Below are 14,450 nucleotides of genomic sequence, written 5' to 3' on the forward strand. Positions count from 1 at the left end.
AGTAATAACAGTGGCTATGAGCTCAGAGTCAGCAGTCAGACAGCCGGGGCCCAGTCCCGGATCTGCCCTGTGCTCTCTGTAGCCATGGCAATCGCTGTGGTTATTGCTATAGCCAGGGCTCATCTATAAAATGAAGATACCCGTAGGATCAAACCCACAGGACACAATCCATGCAGAATACATAGCAGCATGATGCTTGCACGTAGCAGGCCTTCGCTATGTGTTGCTTTTGCTAAGGGCTCCAGGCACATCACCTGTAACACGGCAGAGCCTCCTTGTTGTATCACTGATGCGCTGGGCCTAGAACTCCTGCTTGCATTTAGCTACTCTAAGGTCATAGTCAGGACTTGGGCCATGTTAGTTCTCCAGACCTGGCTGCCCACCAGCACTGCCTGTGACAGTGAGGGGCCAGTCTTAACCCTCAGCTATCACTCATTCATCCAGTGTTCCCCAGAATGATTCCTGAGGCATTCTGGGTATCAGTAGGAATACTGAAGGGACCAAATCAGCCAGCAGAAGTCTAAGGAGACCAGGTTCTCCACGGGCCATGAGGTGGGAGCACTTCCCAAGCATTCTACCGGTGTCTGATCATGGAACCTGCTTTTCTCCAGGGTGTCTTGCAGGACTGGTGTTGCAGGGAGCATGCACGTGGAGTGAGTCCTCCGTTACCTCCTAAGGCAGTCAGCAGGGCCACCAGAGAGGATGGGGGCCGGGGTGGCCAGGGAGGTGGAGCCTAGGCGGATGGACTCGGGGTGTGTCTCTGAGAGAGAGCCAGCCGGACTATTGATGAAGCTGCCTAGGGAACTGTTTGGCCTATGGAACTGAATCACACTGAATTGCATTTATGTCTGCTTGATACCGAATCAGCCAGTTGCAGAGAGAAGAATGCCGGCGCTGAAGAGGCCCCGCGGTCTGCCAGGGGCAAGGGGCCCATGTCTCGTCGCCACTCAAGGCTCTGGTGTGGGGCTGCTTGTTTATTCTCCTGTCAAAGTACTTTCCCCGCTCCTGCCTCCTCCCTACTTTAAAATTAGAAAACCGGGCACATCACGCCCTCACTTTGGGAGCGTGAGCCATGCATCGCGAGGCAGCTTTTCCAGTTCCCAAAGCTGATTGTCAATGAAAAGCGTACAACAGGCCGAAGTGCTGGCGGGAGCCAGAGCCTCAGGGGCACACAGAGGCCAGCAGACGCGGGAGCAGCCAACTTTATCTGGCTGTTCTCTCCTCCTCCTCCTCCCTACCCTCCTTCGCCCCCCTCCACTTTATCAGCGAGGTTTGGCCGGACTTGAAGGAGCCAACAAGGAGCTGGAGGGGCCTGGGCTTCTAGCAGCCAGGAACAAGGCGTGGGAGGACAGCTCAACTCAGCTCAACTCAGTTGCTCAATGAATGTGGCTCGGTGGTAGGCCCTGGAGGCCCAATAATACAGACACCAGTAATAATAATTCCTAAGTGCTGGCTTTGCTCTAAGCTTTGAACATGGCCTCCCTGTGGTTCTGAACGTACTCATGTTATCTACATAGTTGACTAAAAGACAACAGAGAGGGCAAGACACTTCCTCCGAGTCACAGAGCCAATATGAGGCAGCTGTAGGAATCCTACTTGGGAATATCTGCTTCCCAAAATGACAGGTTTTTTTTCTTTAGTCCCCTCCTTCCACATAGAGGAAGTGGGTATGTAAACCGGCAGATAAATCCCCACAGTTTGAAAGTGCTGCAGAGGGCAAGTATTGATGAGCGAGAGGCCACGTGGAAGCCACAGCTGAGTACGGTTTTGCCTGATGAGTCGGAGCATGCCTGGCAGGTGAGACAGGTGGTGCTCAAGGCAGCCGGAGGAGCCTGCAGGTGGGGAGCAAGCCCCAGGTCTGCAGCAGGGGCGTCCTGGGAGGCTGATGAGATGGCGAGAGGCAGATAGGGGCCATTCAGGGAGCGCCCCGTGTTCCCGCGAAGGTTTGCCAAGCAAAGGATTTCCATACAGTTAGCATTGGCGTTGTTTTCGCTCAAAGGACATCTCGGGTGAAAGGCCCGAGTATGGAACAGGTAGCAGTGGAGAGGCTTTGGCTGCGGTGGTGCCAGGGGACCTAGAGCTCGTCCTGGTGGCCTCCCCTCCTCATGGTGTGGCTGCCGGGAGTCTGCCTGGAACCCTGACCATGAACCTCACTGTCAGAGTCCGGGAGCGAAGCACTTGCAAGCACTGTGGGCAGCCGTGTCTGTGGCCATGTGGAGGCTGAGTGAGGAGTGACTGGGGCTGGAGGCAAGGATCCCAGCTGGAGGGCGTCAGGGGACCCCAGCGAGACAACTGGCTGTGGACGGTTCCCTGTCGGCGCTGGGCACCAGAGGCGAGCTGATCCTAGCCAGCTCTTTGGGAGGGCTTCTCGTCTCGTGGTTCTGTTCTCGCTCGTTGGAGCCAACTGCCTGATGGCAGGCTGTGCTAGTTTCTTACCCCCCAGCGCCTCCGTTTTCTCATTTTACTAGTGGTAAAATTATAGCTATTCCCTTGCTAGTTTTTGGCAAGATTTAGTTAGTAGTAGCAGGCAGGTGCTCCAAACCTTCCGCGAGCCTGGTGCACAGTAGGTGCTGCGTAATTACTGTTTTATCCAGAATGCATTCGCAACGTTTGCGTTCACTTGTTTAATAAATATCTGCTGAGCCCCTGCCACATGCCCTGGGATTTCTGAGTGAACATCCAGGAGACGGAATGAATGACACCCAGAACGGATGTATAACAGGGCTGAGAAGGGCAGTGGGATCGTGCAGAGCTTGGGGGGCTGCCACCTTAGGAACTGCGAGTTTTATTTTGAGTGAGCTGAGAAGCCTGGGAAGTTAGGAGCAAAGAGATGACAAGATTGGGCTCCCACCTGGGCGTCCAGGTAACTCTTGGAGGTGGTTCAGGGACCTGGTCTCTGGTGGATGGTTGCTACATGGTCGTTGCGTCCTATTATCTGTGATCCTGTCTACAGGAGAGCCGTTCTGATGGGAAATGATCCTGGTGAAGGGAGCGGGGTCCCTTACGTTACAAAGGCGTGTCCTGGAACAAGAACAACAATGCTGCTGTCCACCTGGCCGGGAACCCACCCCAGTGCTCGCGCATCCAACGAGCCTCCCCGTGTCCCAGCCAGCGGGTGGCTGCTCGCTCCCCACTCCGTGACATCTCCACCTCTCACTCCCTCTCTAGTCCTAAGCAAGCCCGTTGGACGGACAGGGCATTTGTTTACGGCTGTTCCCTCCGCAGTGTTTGAGAACAAAGACAAGATTGTGATCATCATGGAGTACGCCAGCAAAGGGGAGCTGTACGATTATATCAGCGAGCGGCGACGCCTGAGCGACAGGGAGACCAGGCACTTCTTCCGGCAGATCGTCTCCGCGGTGCACTACTGTCACAAGGTAGGCACCTGCCTGCAGCTGTGGCCGCCGGGGCTCCTGTGGCTCCGGGCGACTCCTCTGTTCTGTTCCGAGAGTGGCACCTGTATGCTGTGGGATACACGGAGCACTGATAAACCATGGGGAGGGAAGTCACCGCTACTCACAATTCCAGAAGCCAGGGTCGGCCGCTGGTGACGTTCTTGCTTGTTTCCTTCTAGTCTTCTTCCTCCTCTTCATGTTTATTTTTTTAATTTAAACTTTTCAGTTTGAGTGGTTTTAGATTTACAGAAAAGTTTCAAAGGCAGTGAGTTGCCACGTGTGCACCTCACTCCGTTCCGCTTGTATCAACATCGTATACAACTGTGGCGCATCTGTCAGTCCTGGGATACCAGTATTCATAATCACTATCAACAGGACCCCGGGTTTTATTTGTGTGTTTTTAAACTTTTTTTTTTAAAAAAAGGATTTATTTATTTGAAAGGCAGAGTTATACACAGAGAAAGAGAGGCACAGAGAGAAAGGTCTTCCATCTGCTGGTTCACTCCTCAAAGGGCTGCAATGGCCAGAGCTGCACCAATCCAAAGCCAGGAGCCAGGAGTTTCCTCCGGGTCTTCCACACGGGTGCAGGGTCCAAGGATCTGGGCCATCTTCTACTGCTTTCCCAGGCCATAGCAGAGAGCTGGATTGGAAGTGGAGTATTGGCTGGCACCACGGCTCTGCCTACCTGCGGCTCTGGCACACCGGGTTCTAGTCCCAGTCGGGGCGCCGGATTCTGTCCCAGTTGCTCCTCTTCCAGTCCAGCTCTCTGCTGTGGCCCAGGAGTGTAGTGGAGGATGGCCCAAGCCCTTGGGCCCTGCACCCGCATGGGAGACCAGGAGAAGCACCTGGCTCCTGGCTTCGGATCAGCGTGATGCGCCGGCCGCAGCAGCCATTGGAGGGTGAACCAACGGCAAAAAGGAAGACCTTTCTCTCTGTCTCTCTCTTTCTCGCTGTCCACTCTGCCTGTTAAAAAAAAGGAAGTGGGGTATCCGGGACTCGCACCGGTGCCCATATGGGATGCTGGCACTGCAGGCGGCAGCTTTACCTGCTACACCACAGCACTGCCCCTCCCCCCAGGTTTTATTTGGATAGTTTTCCCACCAGGATGCAGTTAGGGTACTTGACTGCATTTAGTTTTATATAGTTTGTGTCTTGCTTTTTTCCTTTTGATACTTCAATCCAGATGGTTTCCTGTGCTCTATAAAAATTCTCCGTTATTGTTGATTGTTGCACGGTTAGGCTGTTTCTCATTTCCGATTGTTATAAATCATGATCGACATCCTTATACATGATAGTTTCCTCTCCTTTTAGCTTTCATATAAGGAGGTTGTCCAAGTGGAGTTACTGGCTGGAAGGTCTAGTGCTGATTTCTGTGCTCAGGGTACCCTGATTTCTGTGCTCAAGTGTCCTTCCCTAGTACACACGCCTTGCATTGCATCACACCTAATGGGACGTGCTTTGAACAGCCTCAGTGTAGCTGCCCTTGGTCTCCACAGGAGGCCAGGAAACAGGCCGTTCCCAGCCACGTCACAGCCGGTGTCGTGGTGGTCATCATTTCAGCCAGGATTTCCATTGCATTCCGACTTGTGCCCAGAACTGCCACACCTTACCTGTCCCGGTCGCTCCCTTGGAGGGCGATAAGACATGAATCCAACATGCCATCCAAAACAGAGTCGTCTTCAGGACAGATCATTGCGCTGTGAGGCCTTCTGGCTTGTTAACTGTTCTGTTCAACTCCGAGTGCCACAGCGGGTCATCAGAAAATGGTTCTTCCAACCCAGAACCCTGCACCTCTGTGAGCATTCTCTGACTGTTCTTTGCTTTCACAAAAGGCATTCATGGTGCAGGTAGCACAGTGTTTTGTATTTAATCACCGGATGCTACCATGAAGCCCCACAGACTGTATTTTCATTCTCTGAAGGGTGTGAACACTTGCAATCTGCTTGAATGGACCTCGAAGAGCCCTAGTCCATCGTGTTATAAAACCGGCCATCTGGGGCGGGCGCTGTGGCACAGCAGGTTAAACTGCTGCTTGCGACACCGGTATCCCATAGCGGAGTGCAGGTTCCAGTCCTGCTGCTCCACTTCCTGGACACCTGCCTGCTCATGCGCCTGGGAGGGCAGCAGAGCAGGATGACCCCAGTGTTTTGGCCCCGGCCACCCATGTGGGAGACCCGGCTGGAGTTCCTAGCTCCTGGCTTTGGCCCGGTGTAGCTGTTGCTGTTTGAGGCCATTTAGGGAGTGACTTCCTCTGTCTGTTGCTCTGCCTTTAAAATAAGTAAATTTTAAGAAACAAACACAAATGCAGCAGTGTGAACCACACTGCTCCAAGACAGAATTGAACAAAGTCGGGTACTTGTATCCCCTGTCTTCCCTCCAGGAGACTTGATTTTGTGTGTTTCTGAATTCAAAACAGCTCCCTGGAGGCCTGGATTAGAAAAAGCATGTTAGAAAGACATGTTTTCATTTCTGTCTTTCCACTCAGTGCTTTGGGAGGTATTAGGAACTGTCAGAAAGGAAAATAAACAAGAAAGGACCAGTTGTAAACACGTAGATTTGGAGCTAAAGGAATCTTGAATGAAAGACCCAGAATTGCTAGCCGGTGGGTTTGTTCCAAAGAGGAGCTTTGACTGCAGATGTCCTTTGTGCCGAATGATGTCCCAAGCCCACTCCTTCTGTTCATCTTCTCAGCCCCAAACGGCCACGTCTTTCAGTCCTGCCGCCCTTCTCATGCCCGCCTGACCCTGGAAGATAATTGGGTCTTAACCATGAATGGAGCGGGCCAGTTGTTACCGCCGCGCAGACTGACAGCCTGTGTGGGTAGGGACTCCTTTGCACATGTCAGCTGGCTGCCTGCTTGTCACTGAAGTCGAGCCTCCTGGCCGAACGCAGAGGTCACACAGTGTGGCAGCCACCTGCTCTGGTGGGGCCAGTGGCCATTGTCTCATTGGTCTACTCCCACAAGTCACCTTCGACCCAGCCTTGGGTCCTCCTGAGCCGGAGAGAGGGACTGTCCCAAGTCCTGCCTCCGGGCCCCTTCTGAAACACCGCAGATCCGGATCAGTGTCAGTTACCTGGGTCAGACTAAGATCCCGCCAAGCCACTTGCCAACTTGCTAGATGGGGGCGGGCAGACAGGCAGATAGACAGGCGGGGCCCGGGATCCCCTCACTGTGCATCGGCTGGGAGATGCACGTGTGCCCTGGGAATCCTGTCCTAGACAGACACTGTTTGCTGCTGCTGTAGAGGTTAGATTGCTTTCACACAGTGGAACCACATTCCGACACAGTGTCCCCCTGCTGTTTCACAGGCTCTGGGGGAGAATGGATTCCAGTCATTTTTCCCTTAACCACACAGCAAGTGACTAATGCTCTCCTGTCCCGGCTGGTCGGCTGGTCGCTGGCCACCGCGGGAGGGGAGGGAGGGATGCGTGACAGCGAGCTAGCGAGCCCGAGCTGCAGCCCTGAAGGATGGGCCTGCAGACCACCAGGCTGGCGCGCCCACCCCTTCCTTGCGTAAGCCGCCTGCACCTTCCTCCTTCTCTCCTGTGCCCTCACGGCAGCCGCTCCCATCCGTCTCCCTCTTTGTCTTCTCGTTTCAGAACGGGGTGGTCCACCGGGACTTGAAGCTGGAAAACATACTGCTGGATGACAACTGCAACATTAAGGTAAAGCTCTGGCCTCGCTGAGGGATGCGCAGGGCCTGGGCATCACAGCCAGATGGGGGCTGTGCTGGCTGCAAGGCGCAGCCAGACCTAAGGCCTGGAAGGCGGGTGCGGGGAGTCCCCCAGCTCGGGCGCTGGGTTCCGTTCAGATGATTAAATCCAACAAGCATTTATGAACGTCCTGCTGCATACCAGCCGTTGTTCATCCTGCTGAGATGTCTGGGCAGTAGTCTATGCCTGTAGACAGCTTATGGTCTGAACCACCACCACAAAAATACTTCTAGCACCCAATGCACTTCCTATGTATTTCGCATCACACGCTTGCCTGCTATTGCTAAATTTAGTCTTCACCCTCACCCTACTGTCTTCACATCATTTCCCAGGTAGGGAAACTGAGGCAAAGAAAAGTAACTTGCTGAGGGTCACACAATGGTGGGTAGTGGAGTTGGGAACTGAACCCCTGTCTCTCTGACCAACGAGCCCAAGTTCAAGTCACTGTACGTCATTTTGTGGCAGGGCCTCTCGAGTATTTTTGATCTGAAACCCATCTGCTGGCTGCTTTCCTCCTGCCCCTGGAGCCAGCCGTGGGACAGTGCGGATGGTGCGCACTGCCGGGGAGCAGCAAGCCCTGTGGTTTCCTTTAAGGGAGAGTATTATTGCTGGCTGCTGCCGGCACTGGAGAACTCTCTCCTGGCCAACAGGGTTCAAGTGCCTCCTGGGGAGCATTTCCAATGTCCTTTTGATCACGTCTGCAAAATAAGCAAATTCGGTTTCAAAATAAACGGAGCTCCCTGCGTGGGTTTCATTATGACACGGCCTTAGCACTCCCAGTGCCAGCAGGAGCCCTCCAATTGGCCGTTCGTGACGTTAGTGGCTTGTTCCCAGCCCCTGGACAAAGCATGGGAACAGTCTTGCGTCTTCTTCCTTTCCTGGTTCTTGCTGCTATCCGTTGAGGGGTGAGACTGTTCCCTTGCATGGCGGGGAGAGCCATTTGGGTTCTGTTTGCAGGGTGTGGCAGCAAGCTGTAGTCACAGTCGTCCTTGGAGGGGACCCTGGAAGCTGTGTGCTGGTGACCTCTTGTTCAGGCAGGCTGGTTGACCTTACCCGCGTATTTCTGTGTAGTCTATAGGGTAAGGAGGAAGTAGCTGGTCGAAGCAGCTCCCCCTGGAACAGGAAGTGAAATCTCAGGGTCTCCATCTCTGGTAGGGTGGCTGGGTTGCAGGAGCAGGAGCGCGGGCTGGAGGTAGAAAATTCTGGGCCATGTGATTCGGTATCTGCTTGGCATTGGGCAAACCAGTTCACCGTGATGCCTGCGCTGTCCAGTACCCACAGACTGGCTTTGAGGACTAAATGAAATGCTGTCTGTGCTTAGCTTTATAAACTGCTAAACACCGTGTGCAGATAAGGGAAAGTTAAGAGCAGTAGGTTTGAAACTGGATAGCCTGGGTGTGAATCGCGACTCTGCTGCGTACCAGCCGCAGGGTTGGCGACAAAGGATTCCCATCCAACCCTTGGTTTCCTTGTCTGTGAAGTAGGGACGCCGGTTCCTGTCTCTGGGGCAATTGTGTATTGTTCTTTTTATTTATTTAATGTTTCAATGAGTGTTAGCCAAGTAGTTACTGTGTACAGAGCTCAATGCCCAGCCCTGGGATATCAGTAATAAATGTGAAGCTTCTAGACAATTCTATGGTCACAGCAACCAGGAACCTTGCTTGAGTGGCTGGCCACGGGAGAGGGCATTGAACCTGAAGTGAGCTGCTCTGAAGGTGCCAGGTCCTGGCCTTCTAAGGGTTTGTGTCATTGACCTTGGTGACTTTCTCTCTGGATTCTTCCTGCCACCTGCCCCTGGAGCCCTCAGAAGGAAAGGAAGTCTTTACAAGGCCTGGAATGTGAGCCTCTTGCCTGGGGATTGGATTCCGTGGTCTAGTGTGACCTCTGGGTCCCATGATGTAGTCCCAGAAGTGATAAGGCACATAGCTTCCTAGCAAGTCATAGAATTCCCCAACCAGGGGAAGAATGGTTGCAATTCTGAAAGCAATTGTGCAGGGGAACAATGAGGCAGGAGCCTAGAAGAATGGCTCCTTTGCATAAGCAACAGGATCACAGTGCTGTGCCCAGCAGCTCCCTGGGCCAAGTCCCTCTAGGTAGGATTCCTGTGCATCGGATAGGGAAGTAACAATTCTTTAGAACATTCTAAAATGAAAGCCTCAGTTGTATCTTTCTCCTTGTCTTTTCCTTAAGAATTTCTGTCCCTGGCATTTCCCAGGGTGGCATACACACACACCAAACAGAAACCGGGTCTCATGAAGACTCTTGAATGGGGGCCGATGTTGTGGCCCAGTGGGTTAGGCCTCCACCGGCAATGCCAGCATCCCACGTTGGAGTGCTGGTTGGAGTCCTGGCTGCTCCGCTTCTCATCTGGCTCCCTGCTAATATGCCTGGAAAAACAACAGAAGATGGCTCCAAATTTGGGCCCCTGCAACCCACATGGGAGACCCAGATGGAGTTCCAGGCTCCTGGCTTCAGGCTCCAGCCTGGCCCAGCCCTGGCTGTTGTAGCCATGTAGAAAGTGAATTACTGGTGGAAAATCAGTCTCTCTCTCTCTCTCCCTCCCACTCTTTCAAATAAATAAAATGCATCTTTAGGAAAACTCTTAAATTCTTTCTCTCGTTGTTCATGGACTCCTACTAAGATCTGAGAATCCTAGAGCTTGAAAGAACCTAAAGGGTCGTTTTCCAACCCCACTTTTTCCAGATTATGAAAGTCTTAGGTGACATGCCCCCGATCCCGGAGCAGCCCCGGTGTTAGTGTCGCTGTTTCCCCTGTGTGGAGCGTGGTGCTTGGCACACAGTAGGTACCTACAGGGATGCTTGATTTTGGAGGGAAGGAGTGACCGGCAGGATCAGAACTCACATGTCTGAGTGTCATCTCACACCCACTTGCAAGGTCTTAAACAATGTGTCTCAGCTGGCGTGGATTTGCCTCCCGGCTGTGTGTTCTCAGCTCTTCCTGACTTAGCATTTTGCAGAAACATATTTAGCAAGGGCACTTGCTGACAAAGCCGGCCAGACACATGGCCGCAAGCTGGCCTCTAAACTCCAGAGTGCCCGAGACCCTGGGGACCACGGACGCAGCTCAGCTCCCAACTCAGAAGCGGTACCGTCTTTTCTTGGCGCCCTCTCTGGTGCCTCGCTGAATCCAAGTGCGTCTTCCGTGCTGTCAGGGGCAGAGGACATCAGCCGAGGAAGCCTATCAAAATGCTACTGGTTTAAATGTGTCACGTGTCACTGCTGTTTTGGTGTAAGCCATGTAGCCTATTCCTCTCCCTTTCCCTGCCTGATGTGGATTGGCAAAGAACACATCTGGCATTTTGGAAATTGGCCCCTGCGAGAGGGTGTGGCTTCTAAAAATATTCACACAGTCGGTCGGCAGCAAGAATGAGAGCGATGTGCTGCTTTGGGTTGCATTCCGAACGCTGCGGAAACCGGCCTACTAAAATAGCACCCAGCACAGCATTAATTTGCAATTAATAAAAACGGGCCAGATTCACAGCCCGCTCTCTGGGAGAATGGAATGTGGCTGATTCCCATAGAAGGCTCCTGTCCGAATGCCGTGCCCCGAGAAGAGGGCTAGCCTCCGGGGTCAGCCGACCTCCCCTAAGAGGGCTGGGAATCCGGTGCCCAGTGCTCAGAGCACAGGGACAGAGGGAGATGGCCTGCTGTCCCTGGCCCCTGATGACAATGGAAATGCCACTGCTGCAGATAAGGAGAGAAGCTTTGAATGGCCAGGGCCAAGATGAGATCGAAACCTCTGGGGCTTAACAAGCAGGCCAGACAGCTTGGGCTCATGGGGTCTCTAGGGTTTGATCCTAAGTCTGTGAGAACCCTGCATTCATTAATTTATGCATCAACCAATTCATTTATTTGTTCAGTTAACCCTTTGTGTGTGTATCCATGCATATAAGGGTCCTCAGCAACTTAGGAAAATGTACACTAACTATGTAAAAACTATGCATGGAGAGCAAACTTTTTTTGCACCAAAGTAGACTTTCAATTCCATTCCCCACACGCTTTTTGGAATCTCGGCGTTACCACCATGTGTGCCTGCACTCACTTAGCTCTTCCCGTACTTACCAAAGTAATAGCTATTCGATGACAAATAGTTGCCAAGTTGCTGCTTGGCCCTGTGCTGGGTGCTGGAGATTTGGTCGTGGATCTCGGGACGAGGAATCCAGCAGTTGTTCAGCCAGCAGTAGTAAGAGGAAAGTGACGAAGTTAGGCACCTGCTCCGATGGACTAAGAATTCCAGTTGGGGATACAAGTGATCAACACTTAAATGCAGAACAGATTTGTCCCTTGCGGATCCTCAGGGGATGGCCAGGTCGCAGATAGAGCAGGGTGGTCAGGGAGCCGCTTGGAGAGGCCTTGAATCCCTCCTCTCAGCCAGGTTTTCTTGGGATTCCTGACCTAGGCACGTGCCATCCCCTTTGTCTGCAGGGCTCTCCCCACTCCTCTTCTGCCTGAAAGCCTCCTCTTCTAGGATGGCTTCCTCGATTCTTGGTCCCTTGGCTGGGCCAGTGGCCTGTGTCATGTGTCATGGAGTGGCTGAATAGGAAGTGGTGGATGGACCCATGAGCCCTCATGGAGGAGGTGGTGACTGAACTGGGTTTTGAAGGGCGAGTAGGAGTTCAGCAGAAAGGAGTGTGACAGTGATCTTTCAAGGTGGGGAAGGAACAGCCAGCACAGGAACCGGGCAAGGACCTGGAAGAGAAAAGGAACATTTAGTGAGCCTGCTGGGATTCAGACCCTCCATGGGCCTTATTTCTCTTGGAGGGGGGAGGAGTCTAATTACTCCTTCACAGATCTGCCCGAATTTGCCCTCTATCCAAGAGCGTATGACACGAGGGCCCTGTTCGGGTCCCTGTTGTAGTCAGGGTCACCTTATCGCCAGGTGGCTTTGCAACAGCTGTCCCCGGGAGACTCTCCAAGTGCTGGTGATTGGAGGCCAGGCTGCCCGAGCCGCGTGCGCCACGAGCTGGTACCGGCTGCTCACTGCTTCCCCTGAGAGAAGGTGCCCATCCTGCTGCCAGTGGGCTCGCTCTCTCTCACTCTCTTGCTCTCTCTCTCTCTCGGGGCTGGGGCGGCGGGGAGCTGAGATCTCCGAGATGAAAGCTGGCCCCCTGGTTTTGCTCCCCGGGCTGCTTGCTGTCCCGGGTGGAGCCGCCACCCCACACAGTTGCTATCCTTGGGAAGCGCTGTGCTGAAAGCCCCTTGCCTCGCTCACCCGGCTTCGTGGAGAGCTTTCCAGCCCGGGGCAGCTCCTCACCGGCCCCTCAGCCAAGCCGCTTGACCACCCTGGCCTCGGTTTCCCCATCTACAAAATGGGGAAGACGAGGGGACCCTCCCCGGAGGGTGGTCATGAGCACGGACTGCCTCCGTGTCTGGAGCCCTCACGGAGCAGTGCCGCTACTGCTGCTGTTGTTAAATCTGACTTTGAGGCCGGCGCCGCGGCTCACTAGGCTAATCCTCTGCCTTGCGGCGCCGGCACACCAGGTTCTAGTCCCGGTCGGGGCACTGATCCTGTCCCGGTTGCCCCTCTTCCAGGCCAGCTCTATGCTGTGGCCAGAGAGTGCAGTGGAGGATGGCCCAAGTGCTTGGGCCCTGCACCCCATGGGAGACCAGGAGAAGCACCTGGCTCCTGCCATCGGATCAGCGCGGTGCGCTGGCCGCAGCGCGCCTACCACGGCGGTCATTGGAGGGTGAACCAACGGCAAAAGGAAGACCTTTCTCTCTCTCTGTTTCTCACTGTCCACTCTGCCTGTCAAAAAAAAAAAAAAAAAAAAAATCTGACTTCGATGGCCACAGCACCGCGTGGGCGGTGCTTTTGCGAGTCTCTTTCCCAAAGCTCAGGTGAAGGAAAGAACACCTCGCGTTGATTGAAGCCCTACTGTGTGCAAGGCCTGGCGTCAGCGCTTCTCAGGTTGGTTGCTTCATTTGGCTTCAGACTAGCCTCTCTGGGTGGCTTACGTTATCACCACCAACCCCTTCTTATAAACGAAGAAACACAGGATGGGAATGGCTAATGGGCACATGCACCCCCCCCCCAACTTGTTAAAATGCAGATTCCCATTCTCTAGAGGCCTGGGGCGGGGCCTGAGCCTCCCTGTCTCTGAGACCATTCCCAGTGATGCTCCTGCCAGGGGTCCGTGCACCAGACTTGAGGAGGGAGGTGGGGGAGGGAGAACACGATGCCTTGGGCTAGACGGATGCTGGTAGAGCTGAGGCTGGGATGTGAACTGAAGCGCTGAAGCCCCAAGTCCCGTACTTGACATTCAGTGCACCTGCTGGATATATCACAAGTGAGTGATAATCGTAGCCCTTACCTCCTTGTTAGGCAGTGTTCAGTGTCCTTTTTTTTTTTAATGTTTATGTATCTATTTTGAAGGTCAGAGTGACAAAGAGAGAGGGAGAGGCAGAGAGAGCGGATCTTCCATCTGCTGGTTCTTTCCCCAAACAGCTGCCACAGCCAGGGCTGGGCCAGGCAGAAGCAGAAGCTTCTTCCAGGTCTTCCACAGGGGTGGCAGGGGCCCAAGCATGTGGGTCATCTTCCACTGGTTTCCGCAGACCATTAGCAGGGAGCTGGATTGGAAGTGCAGCAGCTGGGATGTGAACCAACACCTGTGTGGGATGCTGATGTTATAGGCGGCTCCGTCACAACCCTAGCCCCAGCGTTTAGTGCCTTTGGTTCTAAGTTTGCTTTGCCTCGTAGGCAGCTGTCAAGGTAAGCAATCCATCAGTGTTGGCAGGATGGCTGTAACTGACCGGAGCTGGCCAGACCCAGCACTGTTCCCGGGGCTTTCCAGGACTATTTGCCAGTCCTCTCCACACCTTACCAGCTGGGTTCTTTGAGTCCCATTTTGCAGATGGGGAAATCGAATGAGTTGCCAAGTCCCACCGACCATCTGGTTAGCCACGAGGTCAAGGTTAGCCCCGGGCTGTCTTGGCTCCAGGTGCTCCACATTCCTCTGAGACACTGCCAGGGACTGTCGGATTATTACCATCAGCCATCATTAACTATTAATTAATATTAATTATTAGCAGCCTTTGCTAGGGGTTCCTATTAGCAAGCTGGCAATTCCTTTTACATCAGGTGAGCTCATTATTCCTAGTGTTCTGAAGTGTTAACCCTCTGTTTTCTGGTGCTAAAATAGAGCAAACGTAAGCCCGCCACGCGTAGGTCTACACTCTGGTTGCATGGAGTACGTTCACGTTGTGGTGCAGCCATCACCACCACACAACCCCAGAACATTCCATCTCCCCGAGCTGAAGCTCTGCACCTGATTGATGACGGCCCAACCCCCCCCCCCCCCCCCCCGGTCCCTGCAGCCACCAT

At 53.7% G+C, this 14,450-nt stretch overlaps 1 protein-coding gene across 1 annotated transcript in view; it reads left to right on the forward strand.

The window, feature by feature from the left end:
- Positions 1-14,450, forward strand: part of NUAK1 (NUAK family kinase 1) — a 73,880-nt gene that overhangs the window by 45,333 nt on the left and 14,097 nt on the right. The window contains exons 3-4 of the mRNA XM_062202981.1: positions 3,226-3,377; positions 6,996-7,061. Coding sequence (XP_062058965.1) covers positions 3,226-3,377; positions 6,996-7,061 — 218 coding nt within the window. The remainder of the gene's footprint in view (positions 1-3,225; positions 3,378-6,995; positions 7,062-14,450) is intronic.

This window comes from Lepus europaeus, chromosome 10, assembly GCF_033115175.1.
Source record: "Lepus europaeus isolate LE1 chromosome 10, mLepTim1.pri, whole genome shotgun sequence".
Lineage (NCBI taxonomy): Eukaryota > Metazoa > Chordata > Mammalia > Lagomorpha > Leporidae > Lepus > Lepus europaeus.